General features: G+C 48.2%; 1 protein-coding gene across 1 annotated transcript in view; it reads right to left on the bottom strand.

Moving 5' to 3' along the window:
- The window catches only part of LOC140429760 (nuclear factor 1 B-type-like), a 220,390-nt gene that overhangs the window by 122,964 nt on the left and 70,584 nt on the right, over positions 1-26,842 (bottom strand). Inside the window, exons 6-7 of the mRNA XM_072517159.1 lie at positions 14,393-14,534; positions 11,405-11,490 (exon numbers count right to left, since the gene is read on the bottom strand). Of these exons, the coding sequence (XP_072373260.1) occupies positions 11,405-11,490; positions 14,393-14,534 (228 nt within the window). The remainder of the gene's footprint in view (positions 1-11,404; positions 11,491-14,392; positions 14,535-26,842) is intronic.

Below are 26,842 nucleotides of genomic sequence, written 5' to 3'. Positions count from 1 at the left end.
CCCCCGCCGAAGTCTCCGCTCCCGGAGATTGGGCGGGGGCGGGAATCCGGCCGCGCCGGGTGGCGGGACCCCCCGCTGGATTCTTCGGCCCATTCGAGTAGTATGTTTTATGGAGTGTGAGAGTAGTATGATTTTTGGAGTGGGAGAGTAGTGTGTTTTTTGCAGTGTGAGAGTAGTATGTTTTTTGGAGTGTGAGAGTAGTATGTTTTTTGGAGTGGGAGAGGAGTGTGTTTTTTGCAGTGTGAGAGTAGTATGTTTTTTGGAGTGTGAGAGTAGTACGTTTTTTGTAGTGTGAGAGTAGTATATTTTTTGGGGTGGGAGAGTAGTATATTTTTTGGAGTGGGAGAGTAGTATATTTTTTGGAGTGTGAAAGTAGTATGTTTTTTGGAGTGGAAGAGTAGTATGTTTTTTGAAGTGGGAGAGTATATGTTTTTAGGAGTGGAAGTGTAGTATGTTTTTTGAGTGTGAGAGTAGTTTGTTTTTTGGAGTGTGAGAGTAGTTTGTTTTTTGGTGTGGAAGAGAAGTATGTTTTTTGGAGTGTGAGAGTAGTGTGTTTTTTGGAGTATGTGAGTAGTATGTTTATTGGAGTGGAAGAGTAGAATGTATTTTGGAGTGTGAGAATAGTATGTTTTTTGGAGTGGGTGAGTAGTATGTTTTTTGGAGTGGAACAGTAGTATGTTTTATGGAGTGGGAGAGTATATGTTTTTGGAGTGTGAGAGCAGTATGTTTTTTGGAGTGGAACAGTAGTATGTTTTTTGGAGTGGAACAGTAGTATGTTTTTTCGAGTGGGAGAGTATATGTTTTTTGGAGGACCCCCCGCTGGATTCTCCGGCCGGGATGGGCCGAAGTCCCGCCCAGGAATTGACTGTCCCGCCGACGTAAATCAAACCTGGTATTTACCGGCGGGACCAGGCGGCGTGGGCGGGCTCCGGGGTACGGGGGGGGGCGCGGGACGATCTGACCCCGGGGGGTGCCCCCACGGTGGCCTGGCCCGCGATCGGGGCCCACCGATCCGCGGGCGGGCCTGTGCCGTGGGGCACTCTTTCCCTTCCGCCTCCGCCACGGCCTCCACCATGGCGGAGGCGGAAGAGACTCTCCCCACTGCGCATGCGCGGGAAACTGACAGCGGCCGCTTTCGCTCCCGCGCATGCGCTGGGAAACTGACAGCGGCCGCGGACGCTCCCGCGCATGCGCCGCATTTCCGCGCCAGCTGGCGGGGAAACAAACGCCATTTCCGCCAGCTGGCGGGGCGGAAATCCCTACGGCGTCGGCCTAGCCCCTCAATGTTGGGGCTAGGCCGCCAAAGATGCGGAGCATTCCGCACCTTTGGGCCGGCGCGATGCCCGTCTGATTGGCGCTGGCTTTGGCGCCAGTCGGCGGGCATCCCGCCGTTGGGGGAGAATTTCGCCCTATATGTTTTTTGGAGTGGAAGAGTAGTATGTTTTTGGGAGTGTGAGTGCAGTATGTTTTTTGGAGTGTGAGAGTAGTATGTTTTTTGGAGTGGAAGAGTAGTATGTTTTTTGGAGTGTGAGAGTAGTATGTTTTTTGGAGTGGAAGAGTAGAATGTTTTTTGGAGTGGGAGAATAGTATGTTTTTTGGAGTGTGAGAGTAGTATGTTTTTTGGAGTGTGAGAGTAGTAGGTTTTTTGGAGTGTGAGAGTAGTATGTTTTTTGGAGTGGAAGAGTAGTGTGTTTTTTGGAGTGTGAGAGTAGTATGTTTTTTGGAGTGTGAGAGTAGTAGGTTTTTTGTAGTGTGAGAGTAGTATATTTTTTGGAGTGGGAGAGTAGTATATTTTTTGGAGTGGAAGAGTATATGTTTGTTGTGTGAGAGTAGTATGTTTTTTGGAGTGGAAGAGTAGTATGTTTTTTGGAGTGGGAGAGTAGTATGTTTTTTGGAGTGGGGGAGTGGTATGTTTTTTGGAGTGGCAGTGTAAATGTTTTTTGGAGTGGAAGAGTAGTATGTTTTTTGGAGTGGTAGAGCATATGTTTTTTGGAGTGGGAGAGTAGTATGATTTTTGGAATGGAAGAGTAGTATGTTTTTTGGAGTGTGAGAGTAGTATGTTTTTTGGAGTGGGAGGAGTAGTATGTTTTTTGGAGTGGAAGAGTAATATGTTTTTTGGAGTGTGACAGTAGTCCGTTATTTGGAGTGGGAGAGTAATATGTTTTTTAGTACGTTTTCCAATTTATACAACCAATTCTATTCTCCAGTATGATGATGTCATCAATCACATGGATCATGTCCAATCTTGACAGAAATATCCCAGAACTTTATCAGACAATCAAAGCTCATTTAAAAATTCAACTAACTGTAGAAGCAGGGATCTTGATCTTTATTTCAAGTGCAATCCATCAACTATTGGTCTAACCCTTTCATTCAGCTTCATATCAATCCCAGTTTATTGGGGGAACCATTTCAAAATGTCTTTCTTACCAAGAGGAGGGACCATTAGGAAGTCGAATTTAATTTTCGGAATGCTAATTTATTCTGACCTAGATATTTCTCTGCCGATTAACAACACTGGCAAAATGAATGTTGAAATTCCTACCGCCAAATGCAAATGACATCCTCTTTAACATTCCCTGCTGGACTATATAGATCAAGATAATTCTGATTTCAACCCAAGTGCATTCTGAAATCCACCAGTGATGGAATATCTACTATGATCCTGTTGGCTTTGCAAAGACTATGAGGTCTTATCATTTGCAAAGCGGATTGCACGGAAAATTTGAGAAGTGTTCCATTTTATTGAATTAAGCAGGGCATTGCAGAAATGAACCCTTTCACCAGCAGGTTCATACATTATCCACGTTCTTCTCAGGTGTTCGTAATAATAATAATCTTTATTATTGTCACAAGTAGGCTGACATTAACACTGCAAAGAAGTTACTGTGAAAATCCCCTAGTCGCCACACTCCGGCGCAGTTCGGGTACACAGAGGGAGAATTCAGAATGCCCAAATTACCTAACAGCAGGAAACTCACGCAGCCATGCGAGAACGAGCAAACTCCACACAGACAGTGACCCAAGCCGGGAATCGAACCTGGGTCCCTGTCGCTGTGAAGCAACAGTGCTAACCATTGGGCTACCGTGCCGCTCTCTAACTACTACAGATTTCACTTTCCTGGTCAAAAGGGAGACACATTAAGCAGCAAGTAGAAATAAGGTAAGCCATTTTTCACAGTGTTTTGTCTTGGCAAAAAGTATTTTTGGGGCTTTGGAAAATCCTTCGATGTAAAAAGGCAGTAAAGGGCAGAGAAGGGTTTTTCATACTAAAAAGGATCACTCCTATGCTTTCTAACATGAGAGGACAAACACATATTGACATTATTTCCTACAGTTTGGAAGAATGGTATGTGTCTTGTTACCATTTCCATAGTTGAATCTGTCTTGAAACAAATGTGATTCCTAAAGTCAATGTACAGTAATTTTACTGTAAAAATGTGCTAACCTGTGCTTCTGGTGCAATTGGCCTGTTAGATTCCTTGTGATTTTTAATGTGTGGCTGTTATTCATTTCTAATCATTACAAATGCACAATTGCTCATTAACCTGACTGCCCAATTAACTACATATGCAGACAGAGCAAGCAGTGTACTGATTTTGCTTGTTGCTGTTTCGATCAGTGTGGCAGATCATTCTGTGTGCTCTAATTAGTTATACATAGCCATTGCAACAAGCTGCCACCAACTACCTCATGCTGCTTGATTAACCACCAAGTCACTGATGCCAGACTGAGACCATGACTATAGGTTCACGTCAAGATTCAGACTCCCTTTATTCAGACAGATGAAAGAACTCAAAACAGTTAGAAAACTATAAGCCATGTCCTCTCTTTGTCCATGCATTTTGCTACAAGTTTGCATTATTTTGCTAACAAAGTGCCAGATTCAACACAGCAGCTTTTCAGAGACTAATATATCTATACAAAAGCACTAAATGAGCCCATATGGTTATCCAAAGTTAATAGATTGACCCTATAGAAACACACATACCTTTGTTTAGACAAATAGTGAAATTTTATTCAATATGAATTGATGAAAGGAACATGGCAGGCAGCGTTTACACTCTCTATACATTATTTGTCCAATTGACATTTTCAGCCACAGTATATTTAGTTAAAGCATTACTACCTAATTTTAGTAGCTCGGAGCTGCATGGCACTTTCAAAATTAAGGATTATTGCACGTAGAATTAGCAAATCACGGCAGTTAAGCATTTCAAAGCAACACAGCTTCCATTCCTGAAGCTAAATGATGCATAAAATCTTAAATTCCGCTTGTTATAAACCATTTGAACACATTTTTATTGAAATTACATTGTTGTAGTAGAGACAGTAAAGAGACACAGCTATCCCACTAATGGCTTTAACTGTCCACAATTCATCCGCAAAAAAATTCCAGGTTTTTTTTGGCATTAAAGCCACTGAGCCATATCATAAGAGAGTCATATAGTCGTATGATATCATACCACAGAAATATAAATCACAATGCAGGCAGCCACAACAAAGAGAAAAGGTTACACAGCTAACGCTATTTATTTTAAGGGTCACCATCTATTAAAATAGCTAGTGTTAAAAGAACCTTTTCCCAGTGCAGCTTATTCTCCCCATCAGCATTTTAAAAAATTCTTGGCTAATATAAAATGATGAATATTTGGATTTATTTTGACCCTGACTTTCTATTTTTATTCAATTCATTTTTTTTTGCTGCATAAGTACAAGGCAATAAGTATCTAACACTTTGAAGCTGATGAGCAATAAAAGCTTTCTCGTAAATCATATCCATGTTAATATTCCAGAAAGGTTAACCCCTTGAGCATCACCAAGTGTCAGCATTCAATTTATTTCTGTTCACTTTATCTTTAAAGACAAGCTTTAGCTCATGTATTCTGACACTATTGATCATATGCAAAACAAAACCTTTAAAGTTGTTCGTTGATAAAAGTGGTTTCACAGTTCAATTTTCATTCTGTGTATTCTTTTGATTAAATATCGAAATTACACATGGACAAGGAGCCATTCGGCCCCATGAGCCTACTCACCATTTAATAAGATCACGGCGATCTGATAGTAACTTTAAATCTGCACCCCGCCTACCCCCAATAAGTTATCGTCCCCTTGCTTACCAAGAAGCTATCCGCCTCACCCTTAAAAATATTCAAAAACTCTGCTTCCACTTCCTTTTCATGAAGAAAGTTCCAAAAACTCATGACCCTCTGAGTGAAAAAATGTCACCTCATCTCCATTTTAAGTGGTCTAGCCTTTATTTTTTAAACAGTGGCTCTTAGTTCTAGATTCTCCCCTTGGGAATTTTTAAAAAAGCCAACACATAGGATAGACCTCAATTAAAGTTTGTGCATTCAGGACATTGTGATATTGTTTCACACGCTGATTGGTGTTGGACATAAGATTGTCCACCCAGTTTGGGCAACTTGGTAAAGACCACCAAGAATTTTAAAAACTACAGGCATAAGCCTCTGAACTGATGGATCTTTCTGCTTGAGAGGGCACCACAGTATGGAAGGGAATTACAGTGAAATTGTAACTGGATTCATTGTTCCGTAGTATGATAACACCAGGATTAGATATGTTAGAAAATTTCACTATAATGTTGAAATCAGTCATAGCTAATAAAGTTATTGGGCGCGATTCTCCGCTCCCGCGCCGCTTTGGAGAATCGCCTGGGTCGCCAAATTTTCCCGCCACGCCGGTCTGACGCCCTCACGCGATTCACGGCAGCGGCCAGATCGGCACAATCGTGTTTTGCACGGCGCGGTCCAGTGAATTGCCCGAGACAGCCAAAATGGCAATTCACCGGTACCCCCGCGATTCTCAGTGCCGGATGGGCCGAGCGGCCTGCCCAAAACGGCGGGTTCCCCCGGCGCCATCCACACCTGTTTGCTGCCAGCGGGAACAGCGCGGGAACGCTGGGGGGGCGGCCTGCGGGGGGGGCGAGGCGGGATCCTGCACCGGGGGGGCCTCAAATGGGGTCTGGCCCGCGATCGGTGCCCAGCGATCGTCGGGCTGTCCTCTCTGAAGGAGGACCTCCTTTCTTCCGCAGCCCCGCAAGATCCGTCAAACATCTTCTTGCGGGGCGGACTCGGAGAGGACGGCAACCACGCATCCGCGGGTGACGCCAGTTATGCGGTCCCGGCCGCGTCATGTATGCGCCGCCGCCTTTACGCGGCGGCAAGGACTGGCACGCGTAAATGATGTGGCGCCGCTCCTAGCCCATTATCGGGCCCTGAATCGGTCGGGATAGGGGCCGTTTCGCGCCATCATGAACCTCGACGGCGCGAACACTCTGCCTCCATTTCGGAGAATCCCGCCCATTGTGTCTGAAGTTAATTGTGTCTGAAATGTACATCACCAGAAAGGCCTCTTCAATCCATTAAAAGTTCATTGAAATTTGAATTTTTTAATTAAAATAATAACTTGCACGTTTTTGATGGAGGTAGGGCTGGGTTGGGGGCTTGGCTGATTGTATGAGGGAAATATAGAAATATATTTTTAATGTGCCTGTTTTTGGTGGTTGTAAGTTGATTGGAGACTATTTGCCATGGCTACTATAGATAATAAAAGTGCATTCCAAGCAGCACTCAGTCGGAGAACTCACTGATTGAGGTTTGAGATCTTGCTTCGATGGCCGGAATTCTCTGTCTGTTTGGGATTTTCCGGTCCCTTTGCAGAGAAAGGAGTTTTGGCTGAGAGCCAAATTCTCCGTTCTCGCTGGCAGTGGTGGCGGGGCTTGGAACTCGGATCGGAGAGTCCGGGCCAATGGCTTTGCATTCTGCTGCAGTGATGAGATGTGGGATGAGATTCTCTGGCCTCCCTGCGGCGTGTTTCTCGTCGGCAGCAGGCGGCCGCAGGATCTTCTAGTCCTGCCGCTGTCAATGGCATTTCCCATTGAATTCACCCACGCCACTGGGGACCTGTGGTGGAGGGGCGCCATCAGCTGGACCAGAAGATCCCACTGGTGTGAACAAACAAACAAACAAAGAAATGTACAGCACAGGAACAGGCCCTTCGGCCCTCCAAGCCCGTGCCGACCATGCTGCCCGACTAAACTACAATCTTCTACACTTCCTGGGTCCGTATCCCTCTATTCCCATCCTATTCATGTATTTGTCAAGATGCCCCTTAAGTGTCACTATCGTCCCTGCTTCCACCACCTCCTCCGGTAGCGAGTTCCAGGCACCCACTACCCTCTGCGTAAACTACTTGCCTCGTACATCTACTCTAAACCTTGCCCCTCTCACCTTAAACCTATGCCCCCTAGTAATTGACCCCTCTACCCCGGGGAAAAGCCTCTGACTATCCACTCTGTCTATGCCCCTCATAATTTTGTAGACCTCTATCAGGTCGCCCCTCAACCTCCTTCGTTCCAGTGAGAACAAACCGAGTTTATTCAACCGCTCCTCATAGCTAATGCCCTCCATACCAGGCAACATTCTGGTAAATCTCTTCTGCACCCTCTCTAAAGCCTCCACATCCTTCTGGTAGTGTGGCGACCAGAATTGAACATTATACTCCAAGTGTGGCCCAACTAAGGTTCTATACAGCTGCAACATGACTTGCCAATTCTTATACTCAATGCCCCGGCCAATGAAGGCAAGCATGCAGTATGCCTTCTTGACTACCTTCTCCACCTGTGTTGCCCCTTTCAGTGACCTGTGGACCTGTACTCCTCGATCTCTTTGACTTTCAATACTCTTGAGGGTTCTACCATTCACTGTATATTCCCTACCTGCATTAGACCTTCCAAAATGCATTACCTCACATTTGTCCGGATTAAACTTCATCTGCCATCTCTCCGCCCAAGTCTCCAAACAATCTAAATCCAGTTGTATCCTTTGACACTCCTCATCGCTATCCGCAATTCCAATGTCAACTATAAAGTTGCTTTGTGTTTGGTATTTACGATAATATTCCGAGAAGAATTGATTTGTTCGCGATGTTTTAAAATTTGATGGGAAGGCTTTTTAGGTAAAACGCCTGACCATCCATTGAATTCCACAAGTGAAGTATACTTCTAGAGGGAACATGATCAAATAAGATTCTATCACTTTTGTTCAAGAACACATTGGATAGCATTGGGGAACAAAAAATCAGTGCTATGAATCATGGCCAGGATTCTCCGCCACCCGGAGGGGCGGGGGAATCCGGCGTAATGGAGTGGCGGGAACCACTCCGGCGTCGCACCGCCCCAAAGGTGCGGAATTCTCCGCACCTTTAGGGGCCAAGCCCTTACCTTGAGGGGCTAGGCCCTCGCCGGAGTGATGTCCGCCCCGCCGTTTGGCGGGAAAGGCCTTTGGCGCCACGCCAGCCGGCGCTGAAAGGACTTCACCGGGCGACGCATGCGCGGGAGTGTCAACGGCCGCTCACGGCATCCCCGCGCAGTGGAGGAGGTCTCTTCCGCCTCCGCCATAGTGGAGACCATGGCGAAGGCGGAAGAAAAAGAGTGCCCCCACGGCAGAGGCCCGCCCGCCAATCGGTGGGCCCCGATCGTGGGCCAGGCCACCGTGGGGGCACCCCTCAGGGCCAGATCGCCCCGCCACACCCCCAGGACCCCGGAGCCCGCCCGCGCCGTCTGCTCCCGCCGGTACGGTAGGTGGTTCAATCCCGCCGGCTGGCGAGGGTTGACAGCGGCGGGACTTCGGCCCATCGCGGGCGGGAGGATCGTCGGGGGGAGCCCGCCAACCGGCGTGGCGTGATTCCCGTCCCCGCCGATTCTCTGGTGGCGGAGAATTCGGGACACGGCGGGGGCGGGTTTCACGCCAGCCCCCGCCGATTCTCCGACCCGGCGGGGGGTCGGAGAATCGCGCCCCATGTGCTCTTCACCAATATGCTTACCGGAATTCCAGCAGGAAGAAAAGAAACATGGATGGTTCCTGATTTGGTAGAATCCATCGGAGGAAAAAGGTGATATTGCAAATGAAGGGATGTTTGAGAGACACTGCGTGAGAAGTGGGAAGAGTTGAGGCTTCCAGTAGCATTGCCATCTCTTAGAGCACCGTGCAGACCGTGTACTGAACAAGCACAGATCACTGTTTCAGTGGTAACCTGGGTAGGTTCATTAAGTAGGGCGGACTGGGGACAGCACGTAGCACAGTGGTTAGCATTGCTGCCTATGGCGCTGAGGACCCGGGTTCAAATCCCGGCTCTGGGTCACTGCACATTCTCCCGGTGTCTGCGTGGGTTTCACCCCCACAACCCAAAGATGTGCAGAGTAAGTGGATTGGCCATGCTAAATTGCCCCTTAATTGGAAAAAAAAAAAATTGGGTACTCTAAATTTATTTTTTAAATGTAGGGCGGATTGTTGTGGGGATGACACGAGTCTCGGCCATTTGGCTGGAGAGCTGGCGAGCCCTTCTCTTGAAGAAGGCCCGCCCCATCTCGTGCCACTCAGGCACTTAGAGAGGCCCTTGCCCCGAGATCAAGGACCCCGGGCAATCAGAGACCAGGATCTCTCCTGTCGGCAGCATCACAGGGGAAGCTACTGCTGCCGATATTTGATCCGAAGCCTATCAAGGAGGGTTCAGGAACAGGTGAGTAATGTGGGGGGGGGGGGGGGCCTGGGTTAAAACCAATGACAGTGGGAGGAGGCCTGATTTCCTGTCTTTTTTGATTGAACAGCAAGCCCTCTCCATGCACTTTAATTAGCTGCAGCATTAAATATTGCAGGAGCTATATCTAAAGCACATCATGCTGGGTCGGGACCTGGAACTATCCGTATCCCGATCCTGGATTAAAAATCCAGCCCGAGAAAATTACAAGGCAAAATCTAGATGGGCATGATTTTTGTTTTGAAAGATTGTTTAAATGAAAATGTAATCAAATAAATTAGAAGGGAAAATGCAGAGAGTGACTGCAATCAGTATGACAGAGAAGGATGGAGAGGCAAAACCACTAATTATTGCTTTGTGGTTTTTGTGGTTGGGCACAGAAGTTCCAAAATGAGTATCCAGAATGTTATTCTGGCAAAGAGATATTGGTTAAGCAATCATGGATGCATACGTGCACTTCAGTGCCAAATTAATGTTGAAGCCGTCAACAGTATAATACTTTCACAATTTATCATGGCCTATGAAGTCTGATATTTTTATTCAACCATACTTCAAAAAGCTTCTACATTTTGGTCCTCTTATTCATTTTTTTAATAGAATGTGATGTTAATCAGTGAACTCTTCATAGAGTTATTCCCTCTCCAAACTGAAGCCTCACACTAATATGACACAAATGTAGATTTAATTGATAATTGAGTACGACTTCAGTATTTAAGAGGGGATGGGGCTGTTGTCTCAGCAAAGTCATGGACAGCTCTTCTTTCATAAGTGGTACAAAAACCATAATTACCCAAACAGCACATACATTTATGAGAGATTAAGCAAAGGAGCAATGTTTAAAGGTAATGTGTAATCTAGGATGTCTCTCAGACTCGCATCCCTCCTTATTTTTTATTCATGCTTTGCAAATGCTGACCAGAGGGCAGAGATTGTGTGCAATGTGACAAATAGACTTCCGTTCCAGTGACAGTCCAAGTGAAGATTGAAGCATGTCCAATTCAGAAGAGCATCTTTCTCCTCCAGCTCACTGTCACCAATGACACGTTTGTTTACAATATGGAAGGGAATGATCGCTGGGACCTTAGCGTGGACTAGAAAATTGACAGTAAAAGTCTGTGCAGCTGCTGGATGTCGAATTGATAATTAACAGGTGTGAATAGTCAAGTTCACTTTTAAATCACTCTTGGGTGGACAACTGAGATCACATGTCGCTTCAATGGAAGAAGGCTGATAGGTTCATGGGGAATAGCTAATACTGCAGCCCTTCATGGAAATGTTCCACTTTCCACACAAAATCGAACTTCCCTCAAAAGAGGGGAGCCGAGCAAAATAAATTAATTTACTGCCGTGCCTACCTGATGTAAAAAGGAGGGTTAATTCTGAGAAATGGCGTTGCCTTTTCTTTTAAAATCCAACAAGAGTGCCAACTGATGAACAAACATCCAATTTGAAAATGTTTGTATGTTTAAGACCTCGACCGATCACAATATTTAGCATTCACCTGCCACCCAACACTTAAACAGTAAGGCTCCCATAGCATCACAGCCCAATGTAGAACAGTATAACCACATGATCAATTAAGCCGTCATGAACTGTTACTTATCCTAGAAATATAGTGAGCCAGTGGAAGCCAAATTCAACTTCACGTTGGAAACAATATCCCATGGTGTTTTGGGAAGGTGGCAGTTATCGTTTGAAAAGAAGGAGATACATTAACCTTTCCTCCTGATTTCATACCATTAGTTGCTGTTCTCTGGCATCAAAGGTTTAGAATATTGACACTGCAGTAATGTAATGGATCTGGAACTATTAGCCAAACAGTGATAGGAATTGTACCCACCTGCTGCTGGTGGAGGAAGGCTGGGTCCCTTGAGCTAAGTCCAACAAACTGTCGGTTGGCTGGGGGCGTACCTGAACCTGTATAGGCTGATTGGAAACAAAGATAGAAATTTGACACAAGGCACTAGATTTGTTTTTTCTAACATCAATGTAATATCTAAGCCTTCCATTGCATTATTAAAGCAAAATTTTGCGTCATGCAAACCTTTCAAATAAGGGGGCAGAATCTATTTTTGTAAAAGTGGATTAAGTCAGTGCTACCCAAGTCTTTTACAGTGCTGCAGGTATAATAGTGTAGCTGTTATTTCTGGCAATACTAGCAAAGAATTTTTTCTTTACTATACACTTATCAGGAGATATTTTAGAGACATCAATTCATTTTCTCTAATGAGTTAACACGTGCACAAAAAAATACAGTTAGTGGAATGTCGTATGAATGCTGCCCTCATTAGTTTAACAAAATGAATCTTGTTCCATTACAATGTGACATGGCTGAATCCTCAAGACTGACCTATGCTCTATATTTCAATGCGTGATTTTGCCATAGTCAGATTGCATTTCCAAATTTCAGTGTACAGAGTGCTTTTCGCTTTCAGTACACAGAGAACAGTGCAGTCCAACCTGTGGAGGTTAAAGGAATCGCCTGTCACAGTTACTGCTAACTGCTGGATAAGTACCATCAGAGTGAAACAAGGAACATTTCTTCTTTCGAGAAAACCGACATTCTGAACAAAACCGACAGCTGTAATTTTTTTTTTAAGGGCAGAGAGGATTGGGAGGTATGGCACCCGTTTTGTAATCAAGATGAAGAATGCATTTGTGCAACTACTGAACAAAGTGCTTTTCAAGTGGAAATGCTTCATTGCATGTTTTTTGAAAGTCTGCTCCATTTAAATATATATTAGAAGGGAGAGCAAGGTGCCAGCATGGGCCACTTCCTTTCTTTCATGCACGTATTCTTTGTTTAGTTTCTGTTTTCTGAACTTCACCTAGCTTTCGAGTTTGAACTGGCTGCGTCAATCTTTATATATTTCAGTAAACTTTCAAGATGCGTTCGTGTGGCCCCACGTAAAAGTGGTAGAAAATAAATGGGCCACGTTAACAAGTAGAACCTATGGGCTGTCGGTCTTTTAAACAGTTTTTCAACAGGTCAGCAATTATTTGATTTCACCAATGCCGTGCATTGAGTGTGAATTTGTAACATTTACTCTTTAACTGCTCAAAATGGAAAAAGTTAAATTTTCAAAGACAAGAGGTCCGGTTGCAGAGGTGGCCCGCCATTGGCTGCCGGCTGGATTGCCCGGTCCAGCCGAGGTCTGTGGTGCTTCCTACGGCTCAGCCATCCTGCTGCCAGGAAAACCGCTGTAAAGGGTCGCCTCCGTCGGGATCGGATGATCTTGCTGACGTGAAGGGCCAGAGAATCTTGCCCAGAGTGTAACAGGGTAAAAAAATGAAATTTTTTTCAATGGATGAAATTAAACGGAAATTTGGGAGAAAATTTTAGAAGTTTAGTAAGCAGGAAATAAATCAAAAATCTAGACAATTTTATATTTTTGCACCAATTCGATGCTTTCTTTTCTGATAGTCTTGTCTCCTTCCTTGAGCACAGTCTATAGCCATGTACTTTTCCCAAGCAGCCAATATCAGTGAGTGAGATTTGACTATGAAGTGTTGGCGGTCTGTTCAACTACAGGGGTATCACAACTTGTGCTCAGTGACAGCAGAACTTACTGAGTAACAATGAGGGGGAGCAGCCGTGGGAAAGTTTAATTTCCCCAAAGAGGAAAACTCAGGACAACCTGATGCGTTCGTGTGGCCTTTCCCCCACAACTATGTGATCAGCTAACTGAACACTGACAGGGAATGAACTGGGTCTCTCCTGGTCTGTACTGGTCAGCTATTCACTGGAGGGGGCATTGCTGCTTTTAGGCTATCTCCTTTAAGGAATTAAGCACAAAGTATAAGCTCCAGTCCTGTACTAAATTTATTTTTGTAACTGAATTTGAATCAGAAAACCTTTTAGAAATATACGTGTTACAAATCTCAACACACTCAATACTTCAGTCGAATTGCCTCATTAAATCTCACAACAAAAGTGCTGCACTTTAAAACATTAAAAAAACATAGTTGCGACATAGTGTACGCTCACCTTTAATTCTTGGGCACAGGACAACTACCTGTAGTCTACATGTGACCAGACATGGGTTTGAACAGCTGAGAAGCTACAAAGGCACGGCAAATCAATTAGTGCACAAGTCGCAGCTGTCTAGAGGTTTCCTCAAAAGAAGACATTGTTCTCCTATTTCATTGCTGACAGTCTCCCACGAAACACATTAGCGAGTCTTTGTTAATTTCACCCAGGGAGAGAGATACAGAACACACTGTGGCAGTTTAACCACAGGACCTGGGAAAGAGATGGCCAATCCCAGCACGTTCCAGCACATCTGATTTTCATCATTAGCACAGTCTGAGAGTCGCTCTCTTGAAATTTGCTGTGATCAATCAAAGCTTATAACACTGTTTAAACTGTAGGCTGCAGCTGTCACAAAGCAAATTTGCTGCAATAATTTATTAATGCTGCAAAATCAAAAGTTCAAGTATAATTATAACTTGGTCCAATGCTGACTATTGTTTAGAAAGCACCAAAATGTTAATGGTCAAATAAGCTGCCCTCTCTGAAATTCATCTCAATTCATGGGAATTAATCATAATTGGCTCTCTTAAATGCTTGCCTCTTTATAATGTTTGCATAGTTTAGGTTCTGTTTTAATAATGCAAATGAGAGATAAACACACAAGTTTAAAGAAAACTGTACAACAAAATGTGTTTAATCTGAGAAAAATAATTTTGTAGATATTATTCGGTTTACCTCAGGAGTGTGAATTCTATTCTTGCATCAGGGTTTGAGGGGAGAGTGATATAATCGCAGGGATAACACCTCATCTATATTAATGGTACTTACTGGATGATGGAGATGATGTTGCCTCACCTTCGGTTGATGTAGTGATGGGTTTAGTGTCTGAAGACATGGCCAGGGTCACCGGTCTGGACATGCCATGATGAGGTGAGGGAGCCAGTACTGAAGTAAAATGACCAGGCACTTTGCCCACTACTTGGCCACTACTATTAGGCTGTGAAAAAGAACACAGAAATACAGGATCAGTGTATGGCGGCATTTCTTTTCCATAGCAGGTATGAAGTCGAAAAATTGCAAGTATAATTTTTCAGAGCGAGCAAATGTTAGTTTTGCTGTTTGCCGTTCAGACAATTACTATGCCCATGGTTTACAGCTGAAAACATCTTCTCCTTACTACAACCTACTGTGCCTTCCAAAGCTTCCTAAAAAATAAGCCCAGCTCTTTGCGGGTCTTCAATATCTCCCCAAAATTCTTACTTTCTTTAATAGTTGTCAACTTTCTGCCTCATACAATTATATTAGGTGTGTGATTTAACGGAAAAAAGTCCTGTTTTGGGTGCGAATAGCGGGTTGCTTCTTGGAGATTGCAGTGCCAAGAATGACCCCGCTATCAAACGGGATTTTGTCTTTTTGTGAGGCCTCTGCAGGGAACGCCCCACCGGGGCTGTGCTAACCTCACTTCCTGCGCTCATCAGTGCAGGAAGAGATCGGGCACCATTTTTAAATGCCGCCCGATCTCTCGACACCCCACCGCGGCCTCGGGGAACCCCCCCAACCTACTGATCAGGAAGTCGTCAAGCCCTCCCTCACCCCACCTCAAAACAGCAGGGCACTCTTGGGCTTGTTGCCTGTCCTGACACCATGACAGTGCCAAGGTGGCATCAGGGATTCCAGGCTACCACCGTGTTCAAAGCCTGGCCACCCTAGGCCTCTGATCACCTGGGAGACCCCACCAATGCCATTATGCCTGGTCTATGTTTATGGACACCAGTGCTAAACGGCAAGTTTTCCCCAGGTGCGGGGTTTCGATCGCGGGCCGTGGGATACTCCAGCAGAGACATATTTAAGTGAAGCTAACAGTTCATTTAAAAATGGAAATATGGACCCCGCACAGTGAGGGCAAGATCAAGACAATTTTGACACAACTTATATGGCTCTCAAGCCTTAAAGGAAATAATTCTCCAATAGCACTGTACTCCGACTTAAGGGCTACGCCATCCAACATATATCCTCAGAGTATGCACATTGGATATTAGGAAATGTTGCATCTTCAAAACCTCAGACCTGTATCACCAAGGAGAACAAGGCCAACAGGTGTATGGGAACACAAACATAGAAAAGAATAGAATTACTACAGTGCCATTTGGCCCATCGAGTTTGCACCGGCTCTTGAAAAGAGCAACCAACGCCTCCACCCTAACCCCATAACCCACCTAACCTTTTGGACACTGAGGGGCATTTTATCATTGCCAATCCACCTAACCTGCACATCCTTGGACTGTGGGAGGAAACCGCAGCACCCGGAGGAAACCGACGCAGACACGGGGAGAAAGTGCAAACTCCGTACAGGCAGTCACCTAAGGCTGGTATTGAACCCGGGTCTCTGAAACTGTGATGCAGCAGTGCTAACCGTAGTGCCACCATGCCACACCTGCAACTTTCTTTCCAAGCCACACACCATTCTGATTTGGAAATATATCGCTATGCTTTCACTGTCGCTAGGACAAAATACTCACACTCACTGTCTAACAGCACTGAAGGTGTTCCTACACCACACGGGTTGCAGCCGTTGCTATCTTCTGAAGGGCAATCGGGGATGGCCAATAAATGTGCGTCGGTGCTGCCCATATCCCATGAACAAATAAGAATTAACTTGAATCTTGTTACATGGGAAATTAAGCAAATATTCTTAAAGTGTGAAATTCTAACATCAGGGGCGAAATTCTCCGTTATCGGCGGAAAGTCCGCCGATTGGCGCAAAAAACGGCGCAAATCCGACTTGCGTCACGTCGGAAAAATGGGTCGATAGTCTCCGGCCCGAAATGGGCTAGCAGCGACGTAACGGGATCCGCGCTTGCGCAGTGGTTCATGCCGTGCAGCGTCATACGCGCTGCATGGCGTGACGGCTCATAAGGCCGCGCTGCTCCCCCCCTCCCGACCAGAACACCCGACCGCAACACCCGGCTGGATGGCTGGCCGTCGCTCAGCCCCGAGGTTCGAGTCACGCGATGTGGAGGCGCTCCTGGACGCGGTGGAGCAGAGGAGGGACGCCCTGTATCCCGGGCACGGCCGCAGAGTTGCCCCATGCCACAGCCGGCGTCTGTGGAGGGAGGTGGCAGAGGCCGTCACCGCTGTGGCCCTGACACCACGGACAGGCACCCAGTGCCACAAGAAGGTGAACGACCTCGTCAGAGCAGGCAGGGTGAGCCTCCCCTATATCCCCCCCTCCCCATATCCCCCCTCCCCCATATCCCCCTCCCCTATATCCCCCCTCCCCCATATCCCCCCTCCTCCATATCCCCCCTCCCCCATATCCCCCCTCCCCATATCCCCCCTCCCCCATATCCCCCCTCCCCCATATCCCCCCATATCCCCCATATCCCCCCTCCCCCATATCCCCTCTCCCCTATATCCCCCCCTCCCCCATATCCCCCCCCTCCCCATATCCCCCCTCCCCATATCCCCCCTCCCCCATATCCCCCATATCCCCCCTCCCCCATATCCCCAAGTGAATCCAGCCCTAACCTTAACCTCTGCAATGCACGCGCAACCGATGGCGTGCATTCATATACCTGCCTAACACTGTTGCCTTTTACCCCTGCCCCTCCCCCCCACAGGAGAAGCGCGCACACAACAATAGGGAGCATGTGAGGACTGGAGGAGGGCCCGCTGATGAGAGGCCACTGACCGTACACGAGGAAAGGGCCCTGGAACTGGCTGGCGGACCTGAGGACCGGGAGGTTGCTGATGCAGAGGTCGGGGGCGTACTAGCAAGTGAGCCACCGACAGCCCGTCCCCATATCCCCCCTCCCCTATATCCCCCTCCCCCGTATCACCTGATCACTGCCTGATGTCTAACCATGCATGCTTCATTGTGTATCGCAGGACCAAACGACCAGGCACCCATCCCCGCAGATGCAGACCGCCCGCAGGATGCCCCTCGGAGACCACAGGAGACGGAGAGACCCGCACCCTCCAGCATGCGACGCCCGCAGGATGCCCCTCGGAGACCACGGGAGACGGAGAGACCCGGACCCTCCAGCATGCGACGCCCGCAGGATGCCCCTCGCACTCCAAGGGAGACGGAGAGACCCGGACCCTCCAGCATGCGACGCCCGCAGGATGCCCCTCGCACACCACGGGAGACGGAGAGACCTGGAGCAACAGGGAGACGACACCCCCGTCACGTGCGGGAGCGACCACCCAGCGACGAGGGAGGCAGCCACAGGCCCCCGTCACATCCGAGCCAGGACACCACTACCCAGGACACCACTACCCAGGACACCACTACCCGGGACAGCACTACCCAGGAAGACGAAATACCGGACAGTGACTCAGAGTGGATGGGTGGAGACGAACCCCCACCCCAAAGTGCCATGGACTCAGAGTGGGACGAAGAGCACGACACAACACCACTGCTGTCACCAACACCCTCCACCATCGCAGAAACACTCACCACGGTTGGGCACTTTAGTGATGAGGCGTCTGGTACACTCACTGGTGCGCACAACACAGCCGTCCCGGTACAGCAGGTGGAGGTAGGAGCAGCAGAGGGACCGGGCGGTCGGAGGGCAGCCCAGGCCAAGCGACCATTTGCCGCCCAGATGGATCCCGGGTTCCTGCAGTTACCACACCCACACATAGATCCGATGCAACCACCGACCCGGAGACGAGCGAAGAGGGTGACGGGCGGCTTGCGGCTGCTGCGGTCGCAAGTGGAGGAGTCCACCCGCGTCCAGGAGCTGGGAATGGTGCCGGTCATGCGTGCCACCCAGGTCGACACCGCACGGGTGGCGTCCGCGATGGAGGCAATGGGTGCGACGGTGTCAGACATGGGGAACGGTTTGCGAGGCCTGGGGCCTTCCGTGCAGGCGGCGTCTGTGGCCCAGGAAATGGCTGCCCTCTCACAGGAGGCCATGAGCCAGTGCCAGCGCCAGATGGCAGAGGCGCTCAACGCCATAGCCCAGTCTCTGCAGGCCATGGCCCAGTCTCAGCAGGCCATGGCCCAGTCTCTGCAGGCCATCGCTGAGGGCATCGGCGCCAGTGGCCATGTGCGAGCCGGCGTCGCACTGTCACAGACAGGGTTTGCCAACCCCCTGGGCTCCATGGCTGCAAACCTGCAGACCCCTGTCGATACCAGCACGGGCCTCCAGGACTGGCAACGCCAGATGTCGGGGGGGCGTCGGATGGCCAGTCCGTTCGCATCCCCCACCCATGTAGAGGCCTGGGGGCCATCGGGCACCCCGAGGGAGGAGGAGGTGGTGTGGTCCGTCCCGGCTCCCTCTGTAGGGGAGGTCCCGGTACACCGCGACACCTCGGACTCCCCCCCTTCCGTCCCAGGTGCATCGGGTGGGCAACGGGCAGGACAGGCTGGCAGCTCACCATCCCAGTCTCCCGGGCCGCAGCCTGGCCCATCTAGGCCAGGACGCCCCAGGAAACGGCCGCCAAAGGGATCCAGTGTCAGAGGGCAGGAATCACAGGAGTCCACCTCCAGTTCTGCTGTACCGTCTGGGGAACCACGTAGGCGTAGTCAAAGGGCCCGTAAGGCCAAACAATTAGACACTGAGTAAGTTGGCACGGGTGCAGGGCACAGATGAGTTTTAGGGGCTAGGGCATGTGCATGAACTCCTTTGGTTATTAAAGTCAATGTTACACCTACCGAAGCTGCCTTTGTGCTCTGTCCAAAGTGTGCGGGGGTGTCATGTACGTTGAGCGCAAGTGTGTGTGTGAGGGGTGGTCTTACCTCAGCCCCAGGTGAGTCTGCCCCCTTCCCCCTGGGCCGCCATCAACATCCCCCGGGCAGAGGACGGGACCATGCGCTGCAGTGTCACAGCCGCATGCAGGGATGGTCCGGGTGGATGGTGGTACTGTGGCCATGGGTCAGACATAGTCCAACGATGTAGAGCCAGGAGCTCACCGCAGGGCGGGTTGTCATCATCCTCCATGGCCTGCGATAGACACGCGTCCACCCGCAACTGTGTGAGCCCGGCCCGTTGTGCCGCAGGTAGATCGGCAATGGGGGGGGGGGGGGGGGTGCATACGGGTGGGGTGGGTGGGGTTGGGGAGGGGGGTGAGGGTGCTGGGTGGGTGGATGGGTGTGGGGTGTGGGTGGTCGGCTGTTGCCATGGTGTGCGGTCTGTGGCCATACTACCCGATTCCCACGCCCATCTAGTCAGTGAAGCGGGCGTCTATCAGTCTGTCCCGTGCCCGCTGGGCCAGCCGGAAACGGTGGACAGCCACCCGCCTGTGTCTACCCCGTCTGCCCTGACCATTGCCCCCATCCCCCTCATCTGGGGAGGACTGGGCCTCTTCCTGCTGCTCCTCCACTCCGCCCTCCTCTGCCTGCGGCACATCGCCCCTCTGCTGGGCTATGTTGTGCAGGACGCAGCACACCACAATGATGCGGACGACCCTATCTGACCGATACTGGCGGGCGCCCCCAGAGAGGTCCAGGCACCTGAAACGCATCTTCAGCACGCCAAAGCACCTCTCTATCACTCCCCTTGTCGCTACATGGGCATCATTCTAGCAGTTCTCCGCCTCATTGCGTGGCCTCCGTATAGGCGTCATCAGCCACGATTGCAATGGGTAGCCCCTGTCGCCCAGCAACCAGCCCCTCAGCCGGGGATGGCGTCCCTCGTACATGCCGGGGATGGATGACCGCGACAACACGAATGAGTCGTGTACACTGCCTGGGTGACGGGCGCAGACGTGCAGGATCATCATGCGGTGGTCGCAGACCACCTGTACGTTCATCGAATAGGTCCCCTTCCTATTAGTGAACACGGCCCTGTTATCTGCAGGTGGCCGCACGGCGACGTGCATCTCATCGATCGCGCCCTGGACCATGGGGAACCCGGCCACGGCAGAGAAGCCCACGGCCCGGGCACCTTGGCTGGCCCGGTCCACGGGGAAGCAGATGTAGCGGTGCGCCATGGCATATAGGGCATCTGTCACTGCCCGGATGCACCGGTGCACCGATGTCTGCGATATGCCGGACAGGTCCCCACTCGGTGCCTGGAATGACCCCGTTGCATAAAAGTTCAGGGCCACCGTAACCTTGACGGACACAGGGAGAGGGTGTCCCCCGCCAGTGCCACGCGGTGACAGGTGTGCCAGCAGGTGGCAGATGTGTGCCACGGTTTCCCGGCTCATCCGGAGTCTCCTCCTGCATTCCCGGAACCCCCCCCAACCTCCACCCCAGGCACGGATCCCCCCCCCCAACCTCCACCCCGGCACGGCCCCCCCCCCCCAAACTCCACCCCGGCACGGACCCCTCCCCAACCTCCACCCCGGCACGGACCCCCCCCCCCCCCCCAACCTCCACCCCGGCACGGATCCCCCACCAACCTCCACCCCGGCACGGACCCCCCCCAACCTCCACCCCGGCACGGTCCCCCCCCCCTCCACCCCGGCACGGACCCCTCCCCAACCTCCACCCCGGCACGGATCGCCCCCCCCCCCCAACCTCCACCCCGGCACGGATCCCCCCCCCAACCTCCACCCCAGCACGGACCCCCCCTCAACCTCCACCCCGGCACGGACCCCCCCCCCCAACCTCCACCCCGGCACGGACCCCCCCCCCCAACCGGCACTCCCCCGGAGCCCAGCCTACTCTAACCACCCCCCCCCCCGGCCGCACACACACACACACACACACAACCCGAGACACACCTCTCCTCACGCATTCAGACTGCGACCATGCCATTGCCTGGCCAGAGCCAACCCCCCAGGCCGTCACTCACCTCCTGGAGCACCGGGTCACGCCGATGAAAAGGAGGTTTAATTTACATCGACGTGAACGGTCATCACGTCGACGGGACTTCGGCCCACCCGGAAGGGAGAATATCGGCAGGCCGAAAATCGGCTGCCTTGCGCAGACCCGTGACATTCTCCGCGGCAGCGGCGACATTAACGCCCCGCCGACTTTTCTCCCTTCGGAGACTTCGGCATCCGGCGGGGGCGGGATTCACGGCGGCCAACGGCCATTCTCCGACCCTCTGGGGGGTCGGAGAATGACGCCCCATAAGTTGCTTGTGTTAAAAGAATGCCTATCATGAAAATAGGGTCTAGATTGACTTCAGAACAAACCATTTAACAAGGAAACAGGGGCACATTTTCATGCGAACAAAGACAACTGATTTGACATCAATAAACCTTTATGCTTAATAACACAATGACAATTCAGCTAAAAACTTCAATATTTGTTTACATAAATACTGTCAAGTTTAATCACATCCCTTCATCATTATGTAACTTGATTGGCTGGATGTTTAATGAAGGAGGTGAGAAGAAGGAAATATAAAGTAATTGTGAGAGAGGGAGTGAGAGAGACTAAGGCCGAAATCTTCCATCCTCATTCGTGGCCGGGATTTTCCAGTGCCACTGCAAGTGAATGGAGTTTTGGCTGGAACACCTAATGTTCCGCTCTCGACGGGTCCCGTCATGGACGAGATTGGAGAATCCCTCCCTATGAATAAGAGAATGGAAAGAGATAGTTGAACGAAGGAAGGAAAGAGGAGCAATTCAACTGGAAAATTGAAGACCTTAAAATTTTGCACGTGTCTCTCACATTCAAGGCCATTGGAAACACGGCAAAACAGGTTAGTGACCGCTGCATGAGTAGTTTCATGCTGGAACAAAGTGTAACTTAGCAACTTTATTTCTTCAAACAGAGAAAAACCATCCACAACAAATCATGGAGTTATTACAGAATATATTAGCATATAAATTATGACTGTTGTCTTGTGGTAGAAAAACTGGGAACAAGGAATGTGTTGACTTATGACAACGAATTGCATAAATGAGTGTTTTTTGATGATGTTTAGATTTTGTTACCACACTTTGAAAATCAGGGTTGAACATTAAAAATTGGGGTTAATTTCGATACTGAGACTATATTGCACGTGTCCTTTTTTCAAGTGAAATGATAATGCACTTGGGAGAGTTTGCAGAAAATTGGTTTTGAAGCCAAATGTGACATAAAATAAACTTTTTTTTTTACACATTGAGTACAGAATCCAGTGGTCAAAATGTTGGTGGAGGCAGATTCAAAAGGGATTTAGATAAACACCCGGAAAGAAAAACATTGCCGGACTATGGAAGGGGCAAAGGAGTGGGACTAGCTAACTGTTCTTGAAGAGAGCCAGACCTGGCAAGACAGGACACAAAGTCTGTAACCAGTCCATGATTTAATGATCAAAAGTATTATACAAAAGGAAACAGATGAGTCTGCGACGCAAAATTCACCAGAATAAAGAAGGTGAGAGGAAATCGGAGGTGCATAAAGTGTTTGGACAAATCAAATGATCAAAATTATCAGCAACATCGTGGTCAGAAGAACAATAAGAGAAATTAAAAGAAATATTATTTGTGTAAAAGTAGTTGGGGCATAGAGTATTCAACTGGAAATAGTATCAAACAGAATTCAGAATAACTTGAAGAGAATCGGATAGACATTTGTAAAATATAAAAAGTTAGAAGAGGGAAATGGGACTCAGTGGAAAGCTTTCTCAGCGAGACCACACAGTCAGAATATGCTTCAAATTCTATGTTTTTTTATACCAAACAAAATGAAAATACTGCTTCAACCCGTTGCTCTAGTTATCGTTGTTGGCAAGTGATATGATAAATATTGATGAGATAAAACAATTCAATAAGACACAAAGTGGCAGTGTGTTTCAGCAGCTCGTGCACAAGAGCTTTACTCAGAATTGAGTTATGACTATCTTTAACCCTTGGGACTCGGGGTGGGGTTACAGATTTTTTGCAACATCTTTCTGCACTGTAAATTCTATGTCTATGTTATTTCCAAATGTGATGACGTCCAAATGTTTCTCTAGATTTGATCGTAAACGCGGTTTAGAATGTGACTTAACTTTCAGTCTGAATAGTAACTACAGTTATTTTTTCCACTTCACTCCATTACCATATTCCTCAGCTGCAGAATTATCACAAGCTGCCATAAAACAAAATCCATTTATCAATAAAACTGGATGATCAACGTCTTCATTTATATGACTTGCAATACAAGAGTTCCTAAAATGAAACTTAGCCTGTGACCTCCATCTGTTTTCCTTCTTTCTCTTCGAAAATGTAATCCTACCCAAACTGATGCGGTTGAGACAATGACTGAAATTTATAAGGTTCCCCTTTTTACACAGTGACTTAATTTAGAGTTAATTTATGAAATATTTTAATAAAGGTTTATAGGAAATAAATAAAGGCTAGATTAGCAGTGGATTCAATGGCAGTTTGCCATTTAACAATTGGAAATATTCAACTCATCCTTCATAATTTCCTCCTGTCGTGTGGTCTAATTACATGTTATAAACGAATATGGGATAGATTTAACAAACTATTTAACCCTTACATGGCTGCTGGCAGTGGCTACTGCGCAAAGATAGCGTTTCTCCAGTTCCTGTTGAAATGTAATTCGAGTCAGAACCGAAACTCAAGTTTTAAAGAAGAAATTATTCAGCCAGAACATACTACTTATAACAAAGAGCCTAGCGATGTGTAATTTGTAAAATAACATTGTAATAACTGACAACATACAAGATTTTTTTCCACTAAGAGTACATGAAACTTCAAGAGCAGGAAAAAGCTATTCGACTGCACAAGCCAATTCCTTTTCATGGATCAACATTACCTCAACAATTTCTCATCATAGCCTCTTGACAGTATCTACATTACCTATTTCAAAAGTCTTCAATGGTATCTTATTTCAGAAGTTTATTATCCTTTACACGAAAAACACTCTGGCTTTCTCCTTATTCCCAACATACCCATCATTATCCTGTATTCGCTGATATTTAATTTTTTCACTGCAATGAAAGTAGTAAGATTCTCTTCATGTCACATGCTGCAAGGTAGGTCAAGCATCATAACTGCTGGAAAATAGTCTTGTCTAATAATAATAATAATCTTTATTATTGTCACAAGTAGGCTTACATTAATACTGCAATGAAGTTATTGTGAAAATCTCCTCGTCGCCTCACTCCGGCGCCTGTTCGGGTACACAGAGGGAGAATTCAGAATGTCCAATTCACCTAGCAGCACGTCTTTCAGGACTTGTGGGAGGAAACCGGAGCACCCGGAGCACCCAGACATGGAGAAAACAGTGACCCAAGCCGTAATCGTACCTGGGACCCTGGTGCTATGAAATGAATGAAAATCACTTATTGTCACAAGTAGGCTTCAAATGAAGTTACTGTGAAAAGCTCCAAGTCGCCACATTCCGGTGCCTGTTCGAGGAGGCTGGTACGGGTATTGAACCGTGCTGCTGGCTTGCCTTGGTCTGCTTTCAAAGCCAGTGATTTAGCCCTGTGCTAAACCAGCCCCTGAGGCAACAGTGCTAACCACTGGTTAGCGCAGGTGAAGGAGAAACAGCCTGAGTGAGTGAGACACATCCAGAGTGGGAATTGGAATTTGGTAATTTGGTGCAGTGAGGTAATTCGGTGCAGTGTGGGAGAAGGTGCTTTTTCCCGACCATTTGTTTTCTTTCTTCTGGCCTGTAACTGTTAATCTGCAGGGAGAGAACCAGAGAGCACCCTGGGAAAGTAAGTGATTTTTTAATTACTTTTTCAAATTGTGTGGGGGTGAAAACTAAGTGACATCACAGTAAAGCTGTGACCTGATTGGCTGGTTGGGAATCTGTTAAATTTGAAAAAAAAAATAACATTGCAAAAAAAAATCTAATTGATTAACTGGATAGTAGAGTAACTAAACCTGAGGGCAGAGATAGGTATTTAGCATTTAATTTTACAGTAAAAATCATCTAGCATCAGGGCCATTTGGTTAATTGTAACTCAATCTAACAATAATTCAGTGTTTATTTTAAATTAATTAATTAGTGCTTAAATGTCACTCAGCGAGGTCCAGTGCTCCAACTGTGAGATGTGGCAGATCTGTGACGCTTCCAGCATTCTGATCGACTACATCTGCAGCAAGTGTAACCAATGGCAGCTCCTCACAGACTGCGTGATTCAGTTGGAGCAGCAATTGGATGCACTTTAGGACCATGCAAGTGGCGGGAAGCGTCAGAGATAGGAGTTATAGAGATGTGGTCACACCCAAGGTGCAGGCAGAGAGATGGGTGACCACCAGAAGGGACAGGCAGTCAGTGGCAGGAATCCCCTGTGGTTGTTGCCCTCTCGAACAGGTATACCACTTTGGATACTGTTGGGGGGAGTAGCCTATCAGGGGAAAACAGCAGCAGTCAGAGCAGTGGCACCATGACTGGCTCTGATGTTCAGCAGGGACGGTCAAAGCGCAGAAGAGCAATAGTCATAGGGGACTCTATAGTCAGGGGCACAGGTAGGCGCTTCTGTGGACGTGAAAGAGACTCCAGGATGGTATGTTGCATCCCTGGTGCCAGGGTCCAGGATGTCTCAGTACGGGTAGCGTGCATCCTGAAGGGGGAGAGCAAACAGGCAGAGGTCGTTGTACATATTCATACTAATGATATAGGCAGGAAGGGGCATGAGGTCCTGCAGCAGGAGTTCAGGGAGCGAGGCAGAAAGTTAAAAGACAGGACCTCTGGGGTTGTAATCTCAGGATTACTCCCTGTGCCACGTGCCACTGAGACTAGAAATAGGAAGATAGACCAGCTAAACACGTGGCTAAACAGCTGGTGTAGGAGGGAGGGTTTCCGTTATCTGGACCACTGGGAGCTCTTCCGGGGCAGGTGTGGCCTGTATAAGAAGGACGGGTTGCATCTAAACTGGAGAGGCATAAATATCCTGGCCGCGAGGTTTGCTAGTGTCACACGGGAGGGTTTAAACTAGTATAGCAGGGGGGTGGGTACCGGAGCAATAGGTCAGAAGGTGAAACAATTGAGGGAGAACTAGTGAATAGGGCCAGTATGACTCTGAGGAAGAGCACACAGGGAGATGTTGCTGAAAACAGCGGACTGGTGGCCTGAAGTGCATATGTTTTAATGCAAGAAGTATAACAGGTAAGGCAGATGAACTTAGAGCTTGGATTAGTACTTGGAACTATGATGTTGCCATTCCAGAGACCTGGTTGAGGGAAGGACAGAATTGGCAGCTAAACGTTCCAGGATTGAGATGTTTCAGGAAGGATAGAGGGGGATGTAAAAGGGGAGGAGGAGTTGCGCTACTGGTTAGGGAGAATATCAGAGCTGTACTGCGGGAGGACACCTCAGAGGGCAGCGAGGCTATATGGGTAGAGATCAGGAATAAGAAGGGTGCAGTCACAATGTTCGGGGTTTACTACAGGCCACCCAACAGCCAGCGGGAAACAGAGGAGCAGATAAGTAGACAGATTTTGGAAAGGAGT

The sequence above is a fragment of the Scyliorhinus torazame genome, chromosome 9 (assembly GCF_047496885.1).
Source record: "Scyliorhinus torazame isolate Kashiwa2021f chromosome 9, sScyTor2.1, whole genome shotgun sequence".
Taxonomy (NCBI): domain Eukaryota; kingdom Metazoa; phylum Chordata; class Chondrichthyes; order Carcharhiniformes; family Scyliorhinidae; genus Scyliorhinus; species Scyliorhinus torazame.
Note: the sequence above shows the minus strand (reverse complement) of the source record. Positions and strands in the feature narration are given on the sequence as shown.